At 46.1% G+C, this 25288-nt stretch overlaps 1 protein-coding gene across 1 annotated transcript in view; it reads right to left on the bottom strand.

The window, feature by feature from the left end:
* TBC1D10B (TBC1 domain family member 10B) overlaps window positions 1-24206 on the bottom strand; it is a 339453-nt gene extending 315247 nt beyond the window's left edge. The window contains exon 1 of the mRNA XM_085618470.1: window positions 21492-24206. Coding sequence (XP_085474596.1) covers window positions 21492-23374 — 1883 coding nt within the window. The 5' untranslated portion in view covers window positions 23375-24206. The remainder of the gene's footprint in view (window positions 1-21491) is intronic.
* Window positions 24207-25288: the final 1082 nt, after the last annotated feature.

The following is a 25288-nucleotide window of genomic DNA, read 5'->3' as shown; positions in this document are numbered from 1 at the left end:
GTTAATTTAAAACAAATAAGAACTGATTACTAGAAAATGTGATATTTTTCTATTTCGAAACAACTAGTATATTTTAATCCTCCAGTCAAACTGACCTGTACCACTAAATAGGAGCATAAAACTACTAACATGCACCAATTCCAAAAAACAGTCTTGTTTTGCTAGAATCCTGTCTCACAGTGCTGGCATGCAGCGCTCCCACTGCAGCATCGTCTTGCGCCATCACATTGAACAAAAACAAATACAGAAGTTCTATTTCTCAGGTACTTTTCAAGCTATTGCACAAGTTGCCGGGAGCTAGTGTCAGCTAGCACAATAAACCAGAACGCAATAAACCAGAACGCTAAACAATCTCACAAAAATGCAAACTTGCATACTACCAGTTAGTGGTCCAAAGCACAGACCACTAGCAAATCTCACCAAATACGAATTGAAAATAAATTGGAACTGGAGACCAGAAAACCAAGCCAGAAATCAAGGCAGACGAAAAACTGCCAACAAAACAAGTATGAAACAACGAAGGTACTCTTTCTCCTACACTCCTTTGTATATATATTTTTTTTAAGCAGTCAGGACACGCATTTCCCCACTTTCTGTGATTGGGAAATAATTACTTGAGAAAATGTAAAGAGGCAAAATTCTGGCTCGTGATCAGGAAGATAGGGGACTCAGAGCAGGGCAGAGGGCAGCACGTCATCTTAAGAGGCAAGCCACATCGAAAACACAGCGCTGCCCAGAAACCAGCCATGAGTCACGTTATTGCTGCAATGGCAATCTGCCGTGTAATGTCAATAATGTATTGTGTGTTGTCTACATTGAAAACCAGGACGTAGTAGGTCTGGAGTCATCGCACCGCGGGGAGATAGACGGGCAGGTAGATAGATCTTCTTTAAGGCTAGGTACCGCTTCTTTGAAAACAAAAAAAACGAGGCCCATATGAATTGGAGTCGGAAGAACTGCCATTCAGCAGCACCACAATATCGAGTAATAAACTTTATCACGGGTGGTGGCAGCTTCAAGGGCTGTATTCACTCAGTCAACAAACAAAACACGCGCCTGCATACACGAGCAGGCGAGCCCAGGACCTGACCAGGGAGCCCCTGCAGTGCTGAGGCAGCGCCGGCAGCCCGCGCTGTCAGCACAGACTCAGCAGTCTAAGCCTGGAGTAAAAGAGCTTCAAAGTCCGACCGCGCTGAGACCCACCCACAGGACCAGCCACAAGGGAGAGCGTCCCACGCACCGATACCTGTCGCTGCGCCAGCGCTGCTACTGCCTCAGAGCCCCGTCATCCCCTCAAGGAGACCCACTCAGGGGCCTAGGCAGAAGGAATGTGTTTCCAATGCCCCAGTATAGAATCTGCCCAGAGGCCTAGACACAGGTGGGTGGGGTTAAAGTACAAGTACCTCATCTGTCTCTCTCCCTCCGTCTCCCTCTCTCTCTCCCCGTCTCTCCCTCTCTCTCCCCGTCTCTCCCTCTCTCTCCCAGTCTCCCTCTCTCTCCCAGTCTCCCTCTCTCTCCCAGTCTCCCTCTCTCTCCCAGTCTCCCTCTCTCTCCCAGTCTCCCTCTCTCTCCCAGTCTCCCTCTCTCTCCCAGTCTCCCTCTCTCTCCCAGTCTCCCTCTCTCTCCCAGTCTCCCTCTCTCCCCCCGTCTCCCTCTCTCCCCCCGTCTCCCTCTCTCCCCCCGTCTCCCTCTCTCTCCCCGTCTCCCTCTCTCTCCCCGTCTCCCTCTCTCTCCCCGTCTCCCTCTCTCCCCCCGTCTCCCTCTCTCCCCCCGTCTCCCTCTCTCTCCCCGTCTCCCTCTCTCTCCCCGTCTCCCTCTCTCTCCCCGTCTCCCTCTCTCCCCCCGTCTCCCTCTCTCCCCCCGTCTCCCTCTCTCCCCGTCTCCCTCTCTCCCCGTCTCCCTCTCTCCCCGTCTCCCTCTCTCCCCGTCTCCCTCTCTCCCCGTCTCCCTCTCTCCCCGTCTCCCTCTCTCCCCGTCTCCCTCTCTCCCCGTCTCCCTCTCTCCCCGTCTCCCTCTCTCCCCGTCTCCCTCTCTCCCCGTCTCCCTCTCTCCCCGTCTCCCTCTCTCCCCGTCTCCCTCTCTCCCCGTCTCCCTCTCTCCCCGTCTCCCTCTCTCCCCGTCTCCCTCTCTCCCCGTCTCCCTCTCTCCCCGTCTCCCTCTCTCCCCGTCTCCCTCTCTCCCCGTCTCCCTCTCTCCCCGTCTCCCTCTCTCCCCGTCTCCCTCTCTCCCCGTCTCCCTCTCTCCCCGTCTCCCTCTCTCCCCGTCTCCCTCTCTCCCCGTCTCCCTCTCCCTCTCTCCCCGTCTCCCTCTCTCTCTCTCCCCGTCTCCCTCCCTCTCTCTCTCCGTCTCCCTCCCTCTCTCTCCGTCTCCCTCCCTCTCTCTCCCTCCCTCTCTCCGTCTCCCTCTCTCCGTCTCCCTCTCTCCGTCTCCCTCTCTCCGTCTCCCTCTCTCCGTCTCCCTCTCTCCGTCTCCCTCTCTCCGTCTCCCTCTCTCCGTCTCCCTCTCTCCGTCTCCCTCTCTCCGTCTCCCTCTCACTCTCTCTCCCTCCCTCTCTCTCTCTCTCTCTCTCTCTCTCCCCGTCTCCCTCTCTCTCTCTCTCCGTCTCCCTCTCCCTCTCTCTCTCACTCCGTCTCCCTCCCTCCGTCTCCCTCTCTCTCCCTCCGTCTCTCTCTCTCCCTCCGTCCGTCTCTCTCTCTCTCTCCCCGTCTCTCTCTCTCTCCCCGTCTCTCTCTCTCTCCCCGTCTCTCTCTCTCTCCCCGTCTCTCTCTCTCTCCCCGTCTCTCTCTCTCTCCCCGTCTCTCTCTCTCTCTCCCCGTCTCTCTCTCTCTCTCCCCGTCTCTCTCTCTCTCCCCGTCTCTCTCTCTCCCCGTCTCTCTCTCTCCCTGTCTCTCTCTCTCTCCCTCTCTCTCTCTGTCGCCCTCCCTCTCCCTCTCCGTCTGTCTCTTTGCCTCTCTGTCTGTCTCTGCCTCTATCTGTCTGTCCCTGTCTCTGTTAGTCTCTAGCTCTGTCTGTTTCTGTCTCTCCCTACTGCCCTCTGTCACCCTTTGTCCCCTTACCCGACTCTCACACCCTGCTGTTCTCTTGTCATTCTTTGCCCCCCCCTCCGCTTGTGTGGCAGCTAAGGCAGCTTCCCTTCCAGGGCTCACACACAGCCCCACCCAAGTACTTCACAGGTCTTTAAGAGACAATTTGCATGATAACGAGGCTTTGTTGTATTTCACCTCTTAGCGCCCCAGCAGCTCCACTCGGACTATTGCTTGAATCCCCAGGCCCCCACAGAGCAGAGTCTGTGTTTGCGGACACTGTTAAAAAAACAAAAAACACCGGTACGATGTCTGCAAGGTCCGCGGGCCACCAAGAAAGGCTTGCCGGGCCGCTGGCGGCCCGCGGGCCGTACTATGAGTACCCCTGGCATAGCCAATAGGTCTCGCTTTCGGGACCTTATAAGTATGTAGTTATGCAGCACAATAGCCTTGGTGCAACATCAACTGTTGCATGGCTAAACACTTATAAGGTCCCAAAGGCGAGGCCTTTTGGCTATGCCAATGCTTGTTATTTAAAATCTTGACTGGATTCAGCCAGTACTACATTGTCCGTAACACCAAAACAGACAAACATAAATGACTCCCACTGACATCCGTTGATGGAGTGTCTTACTCAGGTAAGAGGTTGAATGTACAATTGTTGGCTACAGGTAGATGTAAGGTTACTGAGGTCATCATGCTAAGTCAGGCTAGATGCCATCAAGAGAAGCACTATTTTCCATTATTTCATCTGTGCACTTAGGTCTTCCTTAAGCAGAAAAGCAAAAGGCTAGGTATTTGGCTGCACAGTAAACCAGGTACTTGACTCGACAATTAACAAAACACTATGTAGGATCCATGGCTACAGAAGTCTATAAGCTAAACCATAAGCAAACTTCAATTCAGATTGCACAAGGCTTGGAGGGGATGTTAAAGGAAAAACTAGCAAAATGCCTTTACAAGATACCATATGTTTGATGAAAGGAGTTCTTTTCACTAGCTGTTTTTTTCAGAGACACAGAGCATTTAAAATTGCTTGTCGAATGCCCGAAACCCTATTGGATCAATACCCCAGCAGCTAAGACGTAAAAGTTACTATCTACTGTCACACAGAACATTGAAAATCCCACCGTTCACTTTAAACGGTTTTTCATTCCAAGTCCTTCTGATCAGGGGAAATCTACCAGAACAACTGACATCTCTTCCTTCAGAAACATTTCCAAAAATATGTAAAACATAGACATAAGTATAATGCATCCCCCTGCAATGCACAAGGCCTCCATCCTTCAAGGGTCCCGCTCAACAAAATCATCTGTGTATCCAGTGTTGGAATGTAGGGTGATCCCGCCAGATCCACGTTTTGGCAGGTATGTCTGGGAACTGGCTGACTCACTGAAATGTGCTGAATTTGTCTTGGTGCCATTTACCTACATGGTCTGCTTTCTGTTCTGAGTAGCAACCTGCAGGCAGCGTGGGGGCTTTCCTATTTAAACATCCAGCTAAACCAACACAAAGGCCTGATTTAAACAGCGAACAGCCCTCCTTTTGTTACAGTATCATCCTGCTTGGGAGCTATCTGGAACCTAACAGCTAGATTCCAATGCAATGGAGGGAAACAAAGGTGCACAGTTTATCACTTCACAAGTACTTAAGAGAAACTATTGGAGGAAGGTTTTTAACTTTGTTCAACTCGCTGTGTGAGGGATGTGTTTGCACTGTAAGAAAGCAAAATGTATCTATCTCTGTATAAGAAATTACACAAATAATTTGAGTGACAACTACTAATTTATTTTTATTTAATTCATTTATAGCGCTACTCATGTCAGTGTAGGGTGTCAGAGCACTTAACACCACACACAGAGTCACATTAAATCTTACAATTGTGTATATCAATGTGCAGGAACTTTTACATAAGACAGGAGGGTTTTAAGGTATAGGAATCACATATCGTCCATACTTGTAGACATTATATGTTAAGAGCAATTGGTTGGGAGAAACACAAAGTCAGGATATAAACAGAGCACAGTGATTGAGGTTGTCTCGATTAGCAATACTTTATTACTCCCCAAGTGAATTCTTCTTTGAAATCTTAGGGGAAAAAACAGATCAAGAAAAAAAAAACATATGCACCTAAACCTATGACTTACGGTTCGCGTGCAGTTCCTTGATGCTGGAAAATCTATCACTGTGGTATATTAGAATTGCTACTTATGAGCTGTAAGTGACAAAATGATCTGTGTCAAAAGAAGAAGCACACCTACCTATCTACATACAATACAAATCTGTGATGTGCATGTTACACGATATGCTTTGCAGCAGGCACACTAACTTTCTATGCTACTTTAAGTCAAAAATGTTACTGGACAAAACACAGAACTCTCCCAGAACTGCATTAACAACCAGTTATCTTACTGCTATTACAATTCCTTCAAAATGGCTGGACACACAAAGATCTCTGCAACAGGTGTCCTAACCCTGCAAGATATTTTAAAACGCAGCTTCTTTGTTACCAATTAGTAAAGCTAGAACAGATTTCCTGTCACATTTGTCCTTGTTGCTAATTTCTTTGCAGTTTTTTTTAATTGATAAGTTACCAGTTGAGTTGGACTTTTGGTTTTCAAGCTCCAGCCCTCGTGACTCCACACCCTTTTCCCAGCCACACCTTCACCCCCAATTTGTGGGTTGGTGTGGTAATTATTTTCTCAATTACAGCACTGATCTGTAAAGTGGTCGGCTTACTTAAATTGTTGGTGGCCCCAAACATTTTGCACTGCTTTGCTGGATATTTCTGAGGGTAGCAGACACCTAAACACCCAACCAAACACATGTAAAGAGTCTGATCAGGCAGCGGTTTGTATGGAGCTCGACAAGTGCCGTATACAGACACATGGCGCCTGATCCAGAGACCACCGTGTATTCTGAAATGGCGCCTCAGCGTGAGCTACATTTAACTGCCCATGCAGAGTCTACAGGCCCAGACCAGTGCATGCACCAGCCTTTAGGTCAGCGCATTTCAACTCTGTGGGCTTCACACGGACAGCCTGAGCACACATCTCTTATTGCTCCACCTAACTGCTCCAGTAAAGAGGAAGTGGCCGAAAGCGTGCTGAACAACGAGGCAGACAGTTTCCTTTAATTGTGAAAATAGAAAAGAAACCGTTTCTGTCTGGAATGGATATGAATGTCTGCAGGAAGCGCAGGATGTTTTGCTCAGATTGGAAATAGAAACGCCCGGGAGTCGGGACAGTGCAGGGTAAGAGAAGCTGAAAAAAGCAGTAAACGGTGAAGGGTTGTGTGGCACAGAAGTCGGTAGAGACCATGGCTGATGTCACAATACATCACAAAGACAGACACACAGAGGGAGACTGGAAATGTAGTACTTCGAGAGACAAGCTGAAGTGGCCCAGCAGGCGAGGGGAACAGAGTCCGACTGACAAGCAGTCGCTGACTGAAGGGTCTGGGTGGAGCAAGCCACACAATAACACCCACTTTCGGAAATATTAATTCTTGTACACTCAATTACTACTTTACAGTAACCTGCAAAGTGAAACCGAGAACTTCACCGACAAATCTAAGAAGCTAAACATACCTAAACTGCAGAACTCTCCAATTGCGTTTACTAGTAATACTTTTTAAATTACTTGCCATCTTAGGGTTTATAGTAAACTGACATCTGCTCATGATTACATCCCGGTAGACATGCTTGGGCACTGGATTTATATCAGTCTCAGAGACGTGGCTGATAAAGGTACTGAGAGTCCTCACTGCTACCCAATGAAATGTGCTTCAGCTGCCTTGTGATGAACTCCATATTCTGACGCAGTAGATGGCTGTTCCTTTGCTAGATTCTGATTCTCTGTTTCCTTGCCGTACCCTGAACACAGACACTTTCTGCTCCTACCGATCTAGACCTCACTCTAGGACACAGTCTGTCCCTCAACCGATAATGGTTAAATCTGATAAAGGTACTTTCAACAAATGGAAAGAAATCAAATTAGAAACCGCCTCTGTCATTTCAAAGTCTCTTTCCCATCTCTCCACAATTCCAACCAGGGGTAGGTTTGACATGCGCAATCGATTTTTCCAAGTCCTCTAACTTGCCACTCATGCTCCCCATCTAATTTTGCATAGCATGGGGTATTGATCCGATAGGGTTTCGGGCCTTAGACAAGCAATCTTCATCCGATTGGTGAGTGCATCCTCCAAATTGGCCACTTTCTGCTCCACCTCAGACTGATGGGCATTCAAGTCCATGATTTTAGTCTCTATTACTTCCAACTTTTCTTCCAGTTTACAAGCCATAGCAGTTTGTGCCACTTTGATCTCTTGAACTTCTTTTAAGAGGAGCTGGAACATGGGGAGGAAATTCTCCTCCAATCCTCCCCAGTCCAACACAGTTCGATTCAGAGCAATACGTACCCCTTGTTCCATCAAATTTTCAATTGACATCCTAACTTGCTTCCCTGCTGGACTCCGAGCGGGATGATAGATCAGATTTATCTATAGCCCGGGCTCATAGAGTATCTTTGGAAGTGGTGGCAAAAAAATAGTAGACAACCTTGCACAATATTGGTACATTTTCAAGACTTTCGTATTTGGGTCAAAAAGTCCTGAGAAAAGCAATTCATTGTATAACCATAAATGTAGAGACAAATTTTTCTTTGCAAATCTTCCCTGAAGTGTCCTTTGAAACTTCATGCCAATGGCGGGAATTTAAACAGATGATCAATGCTCGTAAAGCCAAAGGGGTTGAAGCTCATGTGATTCAACCAGCCAAGTTGAAAGTTTATAGGCTGGGAGAATCCAGGTTTTTTCCGAATTGCAAGAGGCAAGAAAATGTATCTCTCAGCTGGAGAGAGGTCCAGGTTAGTTAGTAGGGTTTTTTTAAGTTTAAAAAGAGATTCAGATGCCAAACCCACCCCAGGTGCCTATCCAGCACACCAACTTATAAGTAGGGAAATGAAAGATTTAGATTTCGGGCTTAGGTACTTCAGGGGTTTTGGGTGGTCTTGAGAGGTTGGGGGGGGGGGGAGAGGGGGGTTGGCAAGGAAGTAAATCGGGTTGGGTGTATCAAACATGAGAAAAATGACAAGTATGTGATTCTAATGAAGCTTGAGGTAGAGAACCCTGCCAAGTTTGGGCTGGTTGCCAGATTATGGTGGTGCATTCCAGATTCTTAGGATGATGGGCATGGCAGTGATTAGCCTCAAGTTAACAGTCTTAATACTAGAATGAATAGGGAGGCAATTTTTGCCTGGCGTACGCAATTTAAGCCCAATGTATTTCTTTTGCAGAGGACTCATTGGATAAGAGGAAGTGAGTCTAATAAGATAATGTTTCTTAGGCACTGGGACAGTTTCGCTCTTCAGCTAATAATACCCAAACGGAAAGTAGCAATTTTGGTTTAAAAAAAAAATGTTGCAAATGAGGTACCAACCCCTTATTACAGATGGGGAGGGGCACTGGCCAATACTCTCCGCACAGAATGATACTTGCAAGGTTAATTTAGCCTCTTTCAATGGCCTGTTATTGGATAATCCGAACCCTTCATGGAAACTGGGGTGGGAATTAGGCTAACTGCAGGGGAGGGGGTGGGGGCGGTTATAGGGAGGCGATTTAAATTTTGTACATGATTCAAGCCTGGATTCCTCTAACCCTAGTAGGATGCACAGTAAGAGGCACACCGAAAAGACATTTAAAGATACTTCCCTCCGTTTAGGGGTGTTGGATATGTGGAGGGTATATAATGCAAGAATTAGGTCTACTTATTTGAAAAGCTTTAACACTGCCTCTCGGATTTATTTTTTGGGGGGCCTCCCTCTTTTCTGATTGTTGATATAGCGCACTGTCCTAGTGGCTTAACAAATCGTCGGGAAGTCATTTTTAAATGTGCTGTTCTTGTACCAAGTAGCGTTAAGAGGTGGGCGCTACATGAGAATTTATTCTGGGTAAGGATGTGATAGATTTGATTACTTTAGAGATTGTCAGCTTTCTCCCAACCAATGAGGCATCATATATAAATTATTTGGGAGGCTTTAAAATGTACCATAAGGGGGAACCATATATTGATACAATAATTTTGAGTGAAGAGAAAATGGTAAGAATTAAAAACTGCAAGCAAAAGCAGATCGAGTTTTTCAGGATCTAGCGCCACTTGCCTCAGTGGATAGGTAGTGGTCTTGAATTTTTTTTTTTTTAAATAAGGGATTTTTGTTATACAAAAGGCATTGGCCAATAATCAGACATTTCAGCAACAAGTCTATGAGTAGAGGCAATTTATAGGTCGATTTTTAGCCTAGAGGGAAAAAGAGAGGGCTAATCGTAATACGGTTACCAGAATGAGGATCCCACAGACAGTGGCAGTGTACTGATAAGGTAGAGGAAATTAAAAAAAAATTATTTGAGTATTATGCGGGTTTGCACTCACATGACCAGGGTGAAAAAAAGGGTCAGGAGCAGCAGATTGGTTACTTTCTGAAAGGTCTAAAATTATCTGCCCTAAAGGAAGAGGCAGCTTCCCTTTTATTACATCCTATATCAGAGAAGGAGGTGGAAGAGGTTGTAGGACAGCAACCCAATGGTAAAGCCAGGTAAAGAAAGATGGATTTGGTTCACAGTTCTATAAAACATTTGTAGTAGCACTAAATGGGCCAACATCTATGCTTTCTAATCCTCTGCTTGCCGGTAATCAAGTGCCAGATTCATTTAGAAAAGGTGTTTTAGTGAATGTTTTGAAGGTAGGGAAAGAGCCTGACAATTCTCTGGCACACACACTCCTAGCAATCACAGCATTTCATTCTTACCTACGACTCACTGTCCCAATGCCCTCCCCTAATCAAACCTCTACCTTCTAATAATGAATGACAACACACTCTCCCCACTGCCTACAGCCAAGAAGCCAGACTCTGCATGGCTGACAAAACCTCCCACCTAACTCAATCCCTCCATGACCTTACTTCTATTCTCAACTCCACCTACAGTGCCATCAATTGCGTACATTTGTTAGCATTAACTGTCCATATCCCCCCTGCACTATCAGCCTTTAGCTCCAAGCCCCTGATCATGGGCCCATCAACAACACATTCTACCTTAAGGGCCCGGACAAAAACACCATTTCAAGTGGAGGCAGGACTACACACTTGAACTCCTCAAAACATCCAAAGAGGCCCTCACCGTCCTACTGAGTAAACTAGCCCAACTAACCAACCAACAAGAGTACATCCTGAACACCAAACACCATTTCCTCGTGCTTTCTCACTGCAACATCTTAATTATCAACTAGTGACTCTGCTTCCTACTTTACCTCAAAATCACCCTCCTTAGAAATAATTTCACCAATAGTCTTCTGGCACTCGGTCCCACGCTCACCAGCTCACGCCATAAACACCCTCTCGTTCGCCTGCTCTGCTGAATTCAATCTTATACCTTCGATCTTTTCCATTTCCCTTAATCCCTCTGGTTCTCTCAAAACAGTCCATTTACTGTCTTCCAGTGAACTGTCACGTCTCAACCAAGCTATCGATTTTTGGGCATAGCAACAATGCTTCAATTCTGTTGTACTTAACTAAAATGCTCAAAAAGCCATAGGCCTATCCAACCTCTCCTTCTAAATACTACTCAGTGTCGCAATTCAATTTTTTCAAAGCACTGGAACTCCTAATGATCAACTTACCACATAAAATTCAACCCCCACAATCTGCATTCCACCAACTCCACTCTACTTACACCACTTGTCTACAAGTTCCAAGCTTTCTCCCCACCGACCATCCCCTCACTTTTATGCCTATATTACTTTATATCACTATTATATGATCTTAACGCAGCAGAGGATAATGTCAAACTGCTGCCCACTCCACTAAGATAATTACTTTTGCCTCCCTCTGAATAACTAGCATAGTGCTCTTTTGATCCCTATATCCCACCTCCATCTCCCAGTGCTCCTCAGATTCTTCCCCCATAACTTGGAACTGGAAAAGATAAGTCAGATGGTGTAGCTGGGTCCACTATTATACACAACTTCCAGACAGGAAATGTGGATCCATGATTTCAAAAGACAGAACAGGTTTGAACTGGTTCTTCTCTCAAGTGTCCTTTCCAATCTGTTCTCCATACACAATCTTTGTGTAGGGTGAAGCTTCTCACAGCTGGTAGTATTAAGGATGTCGACTCCTGCAGAACCCACAGATGCACAATGATGTGCAGGTTTCTGCAACTGGATGTCATTCGCCCAATTGAAGATGAAATCAGAAAAAGACAAAAGGGCAAGCTGCACCTAGTGACTTCCTCACTTTTAGCAACAGAGCCTGAAGCCTGCCCCTTACTCCTTCCGAACAACAAATGACAGTGCTAAGGTAGACTAGTCATGAGCTCCTTGCTAACCAAAAGGTCTCATTTGAAATTTAATGGCAGTCCTGTCTTCACTCCACTCCCTTCACTTCAGTGTCTGGGTCTCCTCCCTCCAGCTGCAGGAATGTAAACAATACACTTCCACTATTTGGAAACAAAGACGCCCCATCCATCTTGTATTAGGCTAAGCCAGGGATAGTTAAATAGACCCCATTACTTTGGCTCACTCACTCACTGACGCTTCGACGGCTCGTCAGGGGTAGTAAGCACTATATAATTACAAAACAATACACCTCATGCATGTGCTACACACATAAATACAGTTCACAAAGCATGTTAGCCCAAGGGTATGGGCAAGCACATAGGAGTGGAACACCTTACCCAAGTGGTTCACAGATGACCTGGCAGTTCGGGCATGACTGTTGCTAGTGGAGCAGAGTCAAGACTTAGTTGTATATGGCTTGGTCCAAACTGAGGTGGCATCAAAAGGACGATTAGTTGCAATGCTACCCCAAACGATTACCAGTTGTTAGACTGTTGCAAGCATTTCTTAAATCAATGTGTGTTTGAGGCCTCACTAAAGGGACACCGATATAAAGGTCTGGTCGCTCTATTAATTCTCTTAACCACATTGTGCTGCCACCACAACTATATGCTATAAACCCATGACAAGAACATTATTTCACTGTCAACAGTGAGGGAATACTTGGTGCACACAGAGCAAGTCCAGGACCTCTCATAGTCGGAGACCAACCTAGGCCTCTACACACATGCTTAGATTACCACTAGGATTAGTATTACCAAAAGAAAAGCTCAGGATATCAGATTGGGCACTCGGGTCATGGGAACACGCCAATAAATCAAGCAGGGGACATTCCCAACCCAACAACCATCTTGCTACAACCCGTATGTTGAGCACTTCCAACAGCAAATATAAATTATATATCTGCAGTACACATTCAAAGCTCAGATACATCAAAGTAATACCAGTCTACCACTGCAAAACCTTCCCCAGAGATTTATTTAGTTTACTATTCCTTCTCACTTTCAAGACAGCACTGAAGGGCAACGTGTTCAGTCTCAAAGACTCAAATCTACCAAAATACCCCAGGCACCGCTCCACAGCTCTGGGTCTTGCTTACAAGCGCACTTGATATTATTTTGTCCATAAAATCAGTAATTGCCTAAATGTAATATCATTGTATTGTTTCATTCACCAATCATGCTCACTACTGTTGCATGTAACAATGTCATCACAGCGCCAAAAATCCAATATACCCAATTTGTGGTAGAAATAATTCATCGAGAAATACAGACAGATGGGTATAAGTGCCCCGAAGAGAGGCCATAATACTATGATTTATCACAAGGATTCAGTCATTCGATTGCACACTGCTTTGGAGAGCCAGAATTTTGGTACATATTTGCGAAGAGCATTTTTTCTCACTACTACGTTGCTCCTAAAGATTTTGGGGTCTAGTTCTTATCCTGCTTTTCTTTTCTATAAGCAACCTTAAGGCCGCTGCAGTAAAGAATGCTGCTCTCAGCAATACAGGATGTAGAAATCCTGCTGGAAAAAAAACACAATGATGTTATTTTTTCCCCTGGCTTGTCCTTCTGTGTCGGTCTAAGTGTAAACCATTCCCTTATCAGCGTCAGATGGAATGAATGACTAACTTCATGAAGGACACAGCAGCATAAGTTGTCTGGTGTATCGCTTGTTTTGCATCGTCCTAGGTTATAAACAAACTTTCGAGACAAGCTCAGATATCTGGACCAGTTTGGTTCAATAAAAAAATTAAAACACAAGCACATTTGACTCTAAACAGCATCTTACAATGTGTTACTGGCCTGCATTTTCAACCCTGAAGAAGTGGTCCGTCTACCCAAAACAAAATCAGAAGAAACAACATGGAAACCTATATACGAAGTACCTGAAAAGAATACATTCAGCTGGATTTCAACTTGAAACCTGTCTGCAATGCCTGAAACATGTAATGCAACAAAACTAAAGTGTGTTAGTATTGTAACTGTTCTTATGCCAAGCGTTCCAACGCCCATCGGGTCTAGCCCACTATGTACAACTGCAACATAAATTAATAGTCACTTTTACACATGCCCAGTCAGTTTTATTCTCCAGGTCAATTTATCAATTTGCATGTTTTATGTACAGTTATTCTACACTGGGAAACATTAGAAAACGACACAGAGTAAGAAAAGCATTTGCAAAAAGACTTCTGGTAGACAGGTGAGGGAGCAGTGGGAAGGGAGAGTAGGGCAGAGTGGGAAGAATGGGGAACGAGGTAGGAATGGTGGGATTTGAACATAACTCAGAAGGAACATAACTCAGAAGGAACAGTTAACTTTGAATACAATTTTATCAGTAAACAACTGCACCTCAGGAAAACAAGCAAGAGAAAAAAATGTGTTGTATATTTAGGAAACTGAGAAAAATAAAGGTTTTTAACTTTCTGTGCCATGACAACAAAGAAAGTGGGCATCACAGCTGAAGGATACGAGTTCCAGATCAGAGGCACTGCTCTTCTGAAGAAGCCGGTTTGGTTCTAAATTTTAATTTTTGGGAACACGGGCAGAGCTCAGCTCCTCAGTTCTAGGGGACTCTCCAAGATGGTGAAATGTTAATAGGCAGTTTTCTTTAGGAGAAGGGTTTATTAAAGTGCGACAGGCTGTGAATACTATCAGGATTTGGACAGGTAAACACTGAAGCTCTTAAGGGACTGCAGTCATATAACCGAACGTCCTTGTACTGGCTGTAAGATTGACAGCTGAAAAAAGGGCAACTTACAAAGGGTCCAAAGTCAACTATCCAGCTGAGGAACAAGTGAACTGCTACATGGTTGGGCTCGAGTGTAAGCGGCACCAAGATAGAGGTATGTGCACAGAACGCTCACATAATTCCTCCATGGCTCGCAGCGAAACCCTAGCAATCTGAGAACTCTTGCTCCCTTGTGACTGCATAAAATATTTTACTTAATTTACCGTCTTGGCCTTCATCACTCCAATAGACATCTTCGTTCCTACTTATGTGTAAACAAATGTTTCACTGGTAGATATTTTGACATCATGCCAACTCAAGTAGCTAAATTCCGGTAAAAATGACTGTTCCTAGGGGCTTCTCTTTGTATTTACATGCCTTACCGACCGCAAACTTAAGATAGTGGTAGACATTTAGGTTTCCAAGTATGGATGTCTGCCTAGCATTCAAAACCGTCTCAAGTACCTTTAACACAGAAAGCTCTGAATCGAAGCAACATTTCATTACAGTGAAGTAGTATTTTATGAACATAAAATCTTCATTCTGTCGGGCTAACTTTTTTAAGTTAATTAGCCGATGCGGGAGGGATAATCCTTCTAAAGGTTATGAATAGAACAAAAATGCTCCACTGAACAAAAGTATTGTAAGAAAAACTATTATGCACAGTAACACAGAAATGTGCATTGTTAACAAGATAACTAGAAACATGTCAAACGTCACTGCAACAACATTCTGTCATTTGTTGTGAAAACTGTGGGCATCAGTCTTTGACTTTCCACAATATGAACACAAGCCAGTCAAAAGCCATTCATCAACCAAAGACTTCCCTTCAAGGGACAAATTAGGTCCTAGCATCCATGCCACAATTTCCAAAGGGTTTGCTTACATGCCAGACATTTTAAATGTAAGCATCTTCTGCACAGTTCTTCAACAATATAATGTCGAATAACAGGAGCAAAGTCACACTAGGCCTACATTTAACTTACATGCTGTTGCCAAATGAATATGGTGTAATTGTATACTTAACTAGAGGCATACATCCGCTATACACAAAATCGATTATTGGGCTAAGCATCCGACAGGTTCAGTCCATGTGGGACCACCCAAATACCAAATTACCTCAGATCCAATTGCAACCACGATACAGGGAACTTCTCTGCTCCCAAGTGGCTAAAGCAAGGGCAGAAGAAACAGTCTACTTTACGCTGAGATGAATTGCCTGTGACCCAGCTAACATGCAAGACTGAGAGAGTCAATTAATAGATCTGCGATTAATTAAATACTTTTGTTAACTATTAACATGTTTAGCAAAAGACAGTTTATGTCTCCTAAATGACAAACAATGCATATAAATGGACAGTGGAAAAGCAGATAATTTGGGTTCACTCAGAGATCATCAGAGATCCACGCAAAGGCAATTCTGGTTCCAGGACGAGGCAATTCAAGATCTAGACATAGGCAATCTAAGATCCAGGCAGGCCAGGAACTTGTAATGTAACATCCAGGCGCAGCCCTCACGACTTATAAGCAGATATTACAGAAACGTCAAACTGCTGGCGAGATGTACTTAAATGGATATAAACCGATCTAAACAGAGGTAAAACCAAGGGAAAGAAATCTATGACTCATTGACACACTGCCCTAAGAAGAGGCACGTTAATCAAAAGTACGAAACCATTTGGCAAAATGAAAAACAGGAATCTATAAAGAACACTCAGAATGAAACAAGAGACTCTCTGTGAAGCCTAACTAGAAATATTCCAAGATCTTCCTATACACAGTTCAAAACACTATAATTAGGGCTACTCCCATGATCGCAATAAATTAAGGAAACTGGCTTTTTTCCGGACTCCCCGTTTTTTTTTTTTTTTTTTTAATATGGGCAATACTACTTAACAAAAACAGCCTCTTCTTTTCCACAGGATCCAAAGAGAAATGTTCCAATCTGAGAAGAGATGTTTGCTGGGACAGTGGCTAAGGCTGACAAACGTAAATATCAAGACCAGCGATGGGTTCTGGAAGTGTGGGTGGGAAGGGGGGCAGACTATGGATTTCTACCATAACCAAAATCCAACCAACAGACTGAAAGCAAGTAACGGTAAAAACTCAGACTTAGAGCTTGGAATTCAGAGAACTCGGAGTGAGGCTTTACGCACCTAACTGATGTCTATTCTTGGCCCATCATGCTATCTTCTCACAGCACCTCTGCATTTGTGGGCTTCAGGGAGAAAGGAAAAGAGTAGTTGGTGTTGACTCCTTGGAGCCGAAGCACTGTAGTCTGCATTTCTTTACAATTGTCAAAACAGGCTCAAGGCAGGATTGGGCAAGGCAATATAAGCTTTGGCCTTAATACCAACCAAAACTTCACAGAAGCAATGAGAAAGGGAACCAGGCCTAAGATACATGAGATCGGACAGTTTCTTCCTCCTTCTCTAAAGATGCACAATTTCGGCTCAGTCCCTCACAGTGGCGTTTGGTCTGCGCAGTTTAAAAAGAAAAAAAAGCGAACACGATTTGCACCCTCTAACTGGTCGGATTGTAGACATCCCCATTCCACTGAGGTTCTGGAGCTCAGTAACTAGGGATCAATAACGGTCAACCTAAACTCTGTTTATTAAAGAACAGTGATCTGAAACGTCAGACTTGGCCACTGCAGCGTTCTAAAACACACCCAGAATAAATAAACTCAGTACAGGTCTCTACACTGTCACCAGCAGCCAGCTTCTTTAGACTGGGCCAAAGCCTGGATAGGACTTCGAGCTGAGAGGTTCAAGGCAAGTTACCCTGGCCTTCCCGGCCAAGGTGTCCTTGTGGAAAGGCTTAGGCTCTCATCACCCTAGACAAGGCACTAAAAATGCACCGCTTATCTTTATCAAGCAGTAAAACTTCGGTCATTAGGGGAGGTGGGGTCGCAACATGCGCAGCCCACACATTTTCCTGGTCTCAAATGTCAGTTTCACCACAAGGCTCAGTGCCAGCGCTTTGAAGCCGTCTTCGGCAAAGACAGGCGTAGAATACAACTCTACATCACTTCGACTTGTAGGTTTGCAATACATTCGTTCCACTATTAGTTCTTCACACCCACACTTAAGCTTCCCTTTATGAACCATTATTAGCATCTCTCTAGCTGCCATCTTCCAGCGTTAACGGACCGCCTCGCCTCCAGTGCCAAGTCTCAATCTGAATGAGAATGGCGCGTGCTCCACTCACTCCTGCCTCCAGGTACATTGTTTGATTAATACGTTTACACTTGATGGCCCCTGAACATCCCAGTGCCAGCGAGGAAGAAGGTAATGCAGACTAGGCGCTCTGATAGGCCATGAGGCGACCGAGAATAAGGCGGCGGAGACGTCGCCAGCCAAGGTTAAAGCAGATATCTTGTCATTCACTGCTCTCGGGCCCTGCAGCCTTCCTGAATCTTACTCTCAGACCGGCGGAAGCTCCCGGACATTCTGAAGAAAGGCGGTCTTGGAATATGTGCATGTGCTGCCCACTGGCTCCAAGAGATCCCACACGTGAGGCCGCTGGAAACAGAGCGAGGCGGGGCCCGGCGCTCGGCCGACACTTGCCGTACAATGGAGCGCTTGTGCTGTGTCGCGGCGCTCCGTGCTCCGACGCTAGGCTAGAACTGGTACTAGGGACCCGAGAGCAGGGGCTGGGCACGGACCCTGAAGGACCGCGCGCTTTGGGTGTGGCCCGGTCGCATGTGGCTTTTGAAAAAGGGCTGGGTACAGCATGGGCTTATCCTCAGGTTTACGTGGACGAGAATGGCAGAGTACTGAAAGCCTGTGGTTTCAGGGACATGCTTGAGTGGCTGTGCCTCAGGGTAGGCATGCAAGGGGCACAGAGAGCCTGTAGATTGGGCGGTGTGCGGCAATGGCACCGAGGACAATAGGTCGGGATGTGGGCATGTCGCCCCTAGTTGGGAGCGACAAAAGGATAGAGGTCTGTTACTTTAGGCTGAGCATGGAAAGGGCACAGAGGGCCTATTCTTATGCATTGCAAGGAAGACGTTCGTCTATGCTCTAGCTCTGGTAGTAAAACAGTTGAACAGATTGCCTGTACCTCCGTGATGACTAAACCTCAGAGGGCCAACTGTGGGAGTCCGCACACACAGCAGAGACAAAGGGGGCCGGGGCTCCAGGCATATGAAGTGCAATGAGTGTCTATGCTCTGGGACTTGGTGTGTCAATGGCAGACAGATTGGTGGCTACATGGCTATTTAATGTACCACTAACAAGCTTTTCCAAAAGATGAGCGTGGCACAGGTACAAGACGTGCTTCGTGGCTGGCAGACTACAAAGGCCAAGGGTTTGTGCATGGTGCTGACTATGTGGGAACAGCTCCCGAATTGTTGAGCACGGGTCGTTAGGAAACGACATTTCATGATGGTTACACCTTACTATAAAGCTCAAATGGCAAGTACCAAAGCATGAGCACAGTCAGCTGCCAAGCTGTCCAGGGCCATGCTATTTCCAGGTCCATGCCTGATGTACTGCTCCAAGCCAGTTTCAATGTCTTTAAATTCTGGGACTTGTAGTTCTATTTTTTTAAGGAACAAACAAGACTAAAAGTTCCATAATTCGAAGAAAAACCTAGAATTGAGCAGCACACCACGCATGGACCTTGGTATCTTGGCAGGGCTGCTTTGGAGTAAAGGAGTTTGAGAATACTATGGCTTGGGTAGTACTGCTATTGGACGGCACTGATATGTGTGCATCAGCAACCATTGCAAGACTTCTGTGCTTTATCCTGGTTTATCTGTCTATTCCCTACACTTAGCGAACCCGGGTTTCTATAATGCATTTATTCCTCACAGTTTAAGTCCACCAAGCCCCTCACAGCTCCCTACAAATAAAACAGAACCCAAGCCCATCTAGTCAGCCCATTTCCCAAGAGATAAAACCTACAATGCCCACCTAGGTTGTCCATTCTCTGTGACTAAATCCCACCTTTTAAAAGTCTAATTATTCTGGTCATTTCCTACAAGCAGATACTTCTAGTTTATACATTTTCTACAAATAAAGATTACCTAATTGACTTGGTCAGTTTTCATTGTGGTCCTTCTACGACCAGTCTAATTAATTTAGCTCGAGGCACCCCAGGCCAACCCAGACTGTCAGTTCAATGCAGGGAGAGCCTACTAGCCTCGTCTAGTCGGCAAGTCTATTAAAGATAAAGGCCATCAGACTCATCGAGCCTTTCACTTATTTTCCTTTCCTAAAGGGATGGACTTTTAAACTTATTCTTTCCGCCTACCGTGGGTTCTTTCTTACAGCAGACCATTCTAGTTAAGGTCTGCCTTCAATATTCCTACCACAGGCCCACGGAGAGGCGGTCCCATACTGACAAGTACTAAAAACATACGTTTATCCTAGACTGTTGCTCATTGCTTGTACAGTTCCAGAAATTGGCCTTAAGTATCATAATGCAAGTAAATTCTGCCCTGGACATATTACAAAATTACAAGTGACAATGAGGGACACTGAAAAGGCATTACTATATTTATCAGTAAGCAATTGGGAGGGCATCCATCAAACCTGCACACTCGCACTACTCTCCCCGTTCATTCTCATCTGCATCCGTTCCACTCTCACCGAGCTCCTTATCATTCAGTTCACTCGCCGATTCATCAGTGTTTAGGGCAGAGTTGCAAAGTTTTTGCCATCCAGTGAGGTCTGCCTGAAGCTTATTGTCTATCCGATTTAGTTTTGTATGGTCCACTCCCTCAGATCCCTGAAGTAATGAAACCTTAGTACACAACTCGAGTTATAATGTAACATAACTCGAGTTATAATGTAAACATCATGCACAAGTTTTAGTTTTATGAGATGGAGGACAATCAGGGTTCACAAAAGCATGCACTCGTATGGAAACGAACACCACCAACAATGCCTTCATGAGTACCCGAAGGACCAGGATAAGTGATGACCTGTGTGTGACGATGATGTTTGTGCACAACGTCAACACCACTTAAAACATGCAATGACGTTATAATAACCAACACAATCAAGTACTCCATTTGCTTCCTTGCAACCAACAATTCCAGTTTGGCCTCATGCACTGGAACGGGGAACAGCTAATGCTTGGCAGCTGAAAAAACATCAAGCAGACTGGTCACTGATCAGACACAGGGCAGTATGGTCCCTTTGCCAAGTTACTCGGCTGCACCAACAACTGAGAGTCTTAAAGTGCTAGCAGGAATCCATGCACTACTGACCCCAAGAGAAGCAATCCCTTTTGCATGTTGCAGTTAGACCAACACCAATCTTCCAAAGATTTGGAATGTGTCCATAAAGCGCCTCTTCCAGATGTGCACCCAATTGCCCTAAGTTAAACTGCTTTCAATGAGTTTTGCAAGTGCCACATGAGTATCCACATATGGTAGTAAGCAGTAACCTCTACCTTTTTGTGATGCACATTAGTCAGCCAAATAGTCATCAAGCTTGTGTAACCAAAAGACTGGCCACTGAAAGATTCTGTCTTAAGCATACATTTTTAATGAGCATACCTTCTAACACAAGAATTTAACAACAAAATGCTTAGCCACAGTAACATTCAAGCCCTATGATCGATTTTGGAGCACCAAGACATTACTGTTTGATAAACGTCACTAACAGCTTGTTGCCACCTCTGATTCCAGGATAACTGCTTGTACTCCTATTGCTTGTGGTATAGGTGTTACACAAATTATCTAATCAAGTGTTCACCGAGTAGCTATATAAAACTGAGCTGACTTCCCAAACTGGCCTTCTAACCTCCAATATATGACATCCAACTGGCATGGTTTTGCTCCCCTCCTCTCCATTTTACACGATTAGGGACCAACCACTGAAAAAAAGTGTTTGACAGGACATCTTCTATAACTCAAGGGAATACTGAATACATTTAAGGGACACTAAAACTTAAAGGGTGACAATCCCTGACAGCAAATAACTGTAGATAAGCATGATACCAATGTAAGACATCTAGTGATGTGTTTGTGTAAAGTGACCACACACACAATATCAATTATTTGCCAGATAATGACATTCAATCCAAAGAACAATCTCTGGTAGGAATCAGAATTCCTTGTTGACTTTCCCAGAGGCCTTCACGTAGTTACAAAATCATAGCACCCAGAAGACTCCACAGTGTGTGCAACATGCTTAAGCATGCTCCTGGTCTTCACAGTGGTTAGCAGGGTGAACCTGGAAGCCTATTTGCAATGAGAAAATCAAAGCTACTAGCCTAGAGTGCAACATTCTGCAGACTCAAAAGCCATGACTGGCTGTGTCACACAAGACGGCATCAATTTAAAGCAAGATTACCACTAAATACAATTCAATTTCCAAAGCCATACTCACGTGCCAGCGGAGAATTGGCTGCCACCCAGAAAGCCATACTTGTCCGTCCGGCGATAGCTCATGCCGTTGATCTCCGAGTCAGAACCCAAGGAGCTTGCATCGTCCAAAAGGCTGAGGGATTCAACAGTGCCTGACATCATGCTGACAGAGTCCAAGTAGCTCATGGAGTCCGGGGCAGGCTGCTGGCTACGATAAGATGGTAGACTGGGATCTAGGCTGGAAAGGGACCCAGCATCCCGGCGTGGGGAAGAGGCAAGGCTTGCCTCTGGCACCAAAACGGATCCAGACTGTGCCACAGGTTCAGAGCTAGGTCCACCATGGGGGACAGAGTCTGTACTGTTATGAGGCTGCTCTTGTACTGGGCTTAGGCCAGAATACAGGCTAGACTTTGGGGCAATGTACTGCAACGATGAGGAAGCTGAAGACATATGGCCTGAGTGGCCAGCACTGCTCCCGGCACGCGGCCCTGACATTCCTGGCAGAGGTGGCTTAGATGTCAGATTCCGCTGAGGGCTGGCAGGGCTCACGAGAGCCCGGGCCTCGAAGACTGGTTCTGCAGAGGGCCGGGTCTCAGGCCCACTTGGGGAGGTGGTGCTACTCACAGAGGTGGTGGTAACTACATTAGTAGGCAGTTCATGGGAATAAAACAGCGGGCTGGCCACATATGTTGCAGGAAGGACTGGGCTTGTCGCAGTCTCCAACTTTACATGAGACGGGCTACCACTACCAGTTGGTGTCCCACTGCCAGGCGGAGTATTGGAAGTTCCTGTAAGTATAACGCTATAGGAGTATACACGTTTTGGAGAAACGACCTGAGGCCCTGGTCGGCTGGTGGCATCAGTTATTAGCCTGGTTCCTGGAACTTCCTGAGGCCCAGTGGTGTTAGCCAGTGTTTCGTGCTCCATGGTTGGAATTGGGGTGCTTGCCAATCTTGCTTCCAGAGCCCCATGTGAGCTAGAGACATCACTCACTATCTGTGGTGCCCTCTGCGGGCTTGTGGTGGGACTCCGCCTTGTCCTCAAAGGAGGTTGCATGCTGACAACATCAGTCTCCTTGTTACCAGGCAACACCCATCGCGGGCTGGTGGGACCTTGCCTGCTGCGTTCAGATATCTGCTGTGGGCTAGGAGCATGGTTAGCACTAGTGCCAGATTGGACAGGCAAAGGACCACTGCTAAAACTTGTGCTAATTTCATTTCTCCAGACTGGTCTATCAAACTGCACCCTCTCCAGGCCAGTGTCACTTATATTGGTTTCTGTTCGCCGCTGAAAACTTGTGGTTGGATGTACCCTTTCGGCGCTGGTGGTAAGAGGTGTCCCCTGAAGAGTGGAGTCGTTTACATTGGTTTCAGGCCTCCGCTGTGGACTGGGGGTGAAGAAAGGTCTGTGCAAGCTTGAGACTGGAGATGACAACTGCTGGCTGATGGAAGGTGCTGCATTTGGCTTGTCATCACCCACTCTAGTCTCAACTCCTGGCATGATTTGTTTGGAGCCCTCTAAAGCCAATTTTTGTTGAGCATCTGGCAATATCTGTGGAGTGCTGATGACTAGGCTACCCTCACTGCCCTTGGTCTCGGCAGGCTGTTGAGGGCCAACATAGGTCTTGCTGGAGTCTAGTGTCCTCTGGGGACTTGTGGCTGGGCCTGCTCCATTCCCTCGCACCTCATGCCGCTGCTGTAGGACTATGGTAGGCTCTCGTTGCGGGCTGGTAGTGGGACTGGTAGGGTTGCTACCACCGCTGGGACTCCTTGTCCCATCCGGCCGTACTCGGCCATCCTGGGATCCGCGTCGGAAAGATGGATTGCGAGGAGGCGGAATGGGCTTAGGTCGGAGAGGTGGGCTAGTGACCCCTGGCTGAGGAGGCTGCGACAGAGGTGCTTCCATACTGAGGGAGGAGGGGCTCTTTCACTCCGAGCCCCTTTAAAGTGTCCCCCCACTTTAGGCCTACAAAAGGGGGGCCTCCATACATTTGAATCCACTGTCGCACTACCTAGGGACCAGTGTTACCCTCTTCTTGTGAAATTAATAGTTATCCCCTGGCCCCCTCCCAACCAGTTCATATGTAAAGGGGGGCCCAAAGCCTTCTACATTAAGTGTGTCTGCTGCTCATGCTTGTGGTTTCTTCGCCCCCTCCCTTTCGGGTGGCAGTGTACAAAAGATGACCTAACAATGAATAACGACTGGACTAGACTGGCGATGTTATTTCAAGGAAAAACTGTCCTCTTTGCACATTCCCGTAGACTCAGAGCTACGTGTGCTTAGGAGTTTTCTTTCTCTCCTCAATGGTAGTGTATAGGTCGTTATTATGCCTCACACTAAAGGCATAGGGCTGAGCGTGAGCCAGGATATATTCTCTACTCTGTGGTTGCTTGCGGGGACTCTAATTATGTTACACCCTACATACAGTATGTTGGGTTCGTGGTGTGTAAAGAGCTCCGTTCCCCCGAGGGTTGTTAGGGGCTTATTCCCCATCTGGTACCTTTTCCACCCCGTTCATCGTTACCACAGTAACAGGGTAAGGGGTTCGAAGACCTCCTATCCTGTTGCCCCAGGGCGCGGTGTCCCTACCCGCGACCTTTCTTGTTCCCGGACTGCCGCTGTGCCGGGCCTCCAGCTCTTGAAGTCTTCTTCCCTCCACCTTGTCGGACTACCATCGGCTCCAGACCCGGCTCGGCCCTTCCTTCCTCCTCCACACTCTGACACCTCGGTGTAAAATGCGCACGCGCGAGCCCCAACGGCAGGGCGCACACGCGCATGCGCGTACACTTATCACAACATTAAACTCACTCTGAACGGGATAAAGCGCGTGCGCATCAGCCTAAGGTGGGGTCTATGTCATCGCACAGCCGTGGAGCTACTTCCCGTCGTAACAGACATTGAACTAATATTTGAGTACAACGGGGCATAGAAACAAAAAAAGGACAATCAAGGCATGGAACGACAACTTGGAGCACATTACCAATAGCCGACTGTGTGTAGTCTTTCTTTTGTTTTCATGCCTCGTTGCAGTTGACGCTGGTTCAGTCAGCTCCATTTTCCGCTTTTACCGGCACTCTGGAATGATAGCGACTGGTATCGGAGGAGCCTGAGGGCGGAAAAGGGAGCGCGCAGTTCATTGGCGTAGTCAGAGGAGCAACCGCGCTAAACATACTGCTTTAGTGGTGTTGTGGTGACACCTCCTCCCCACTACTCCGTTAAACCGGTTAACCTTTCGAAAGAATTGAGGCGGCAGTTTATTAGTTTCCAATAAGTGATCCTTAACAGCATTTCCTTTCTTGTTCGCAGAGCCTGTCTCCATTTTACAGTACTTTCAACAATGAGGGGGAGATAGAGCTACAGAGAGGCTTGTTCTCCTACTGATAAGTAACCAAACTAACTCAGTTTGCTGCTAAATAAACCTGCATAAAGTGAAGAAAACACACTTGTATTTTTTATATATCCCTCATCATCGGGTCCATCCTGTTCCACTGTAGAACAAGGCGTGCTGTGACCTACAAATTACGTGGGAGCCCATATAGATGTATTTATATGGTGTAGAATGATGATAAGGGGGGGGGGGGGCTGGGCAATTTAATGTGGAAAGAAAACCTTAAAAATAACTGGTTAGTAGGTAAATTATGTATTCACTACTCTAATCTGTAAGATTAAAAACTGGGAGAAGGAAGGGTGAATATGTACCTGTCTTAAGGGTCGACATGTTTCAAGCCATCCCGTTGACTTCGTCAGGACCAAAGATCTTCCTCGTTGATGCCAGTCCTGTTATGTTAATATTTCTTTGTAAAGAGCACATACACCGGG

Source organism: Triturus cristatus, chromosome 7, assembly GCF_964204655.1.
Source record: "Triturus cristatus chromosome 7, aTriCri1.1, whole genome shotgun sequence".
NCBI classification, from domain to species: domain Eukaryota; kingdom Metazoa; phylum Chordata; class Amphibia; order Caudata; family Salamandridae; genus Triturus; species Triturus cristatus.
The sequence above is the reverse complement of the archived record's forward strand: the minus strand, read 5'-3'. Positions and strand labels throughout refer to the sequence as shown.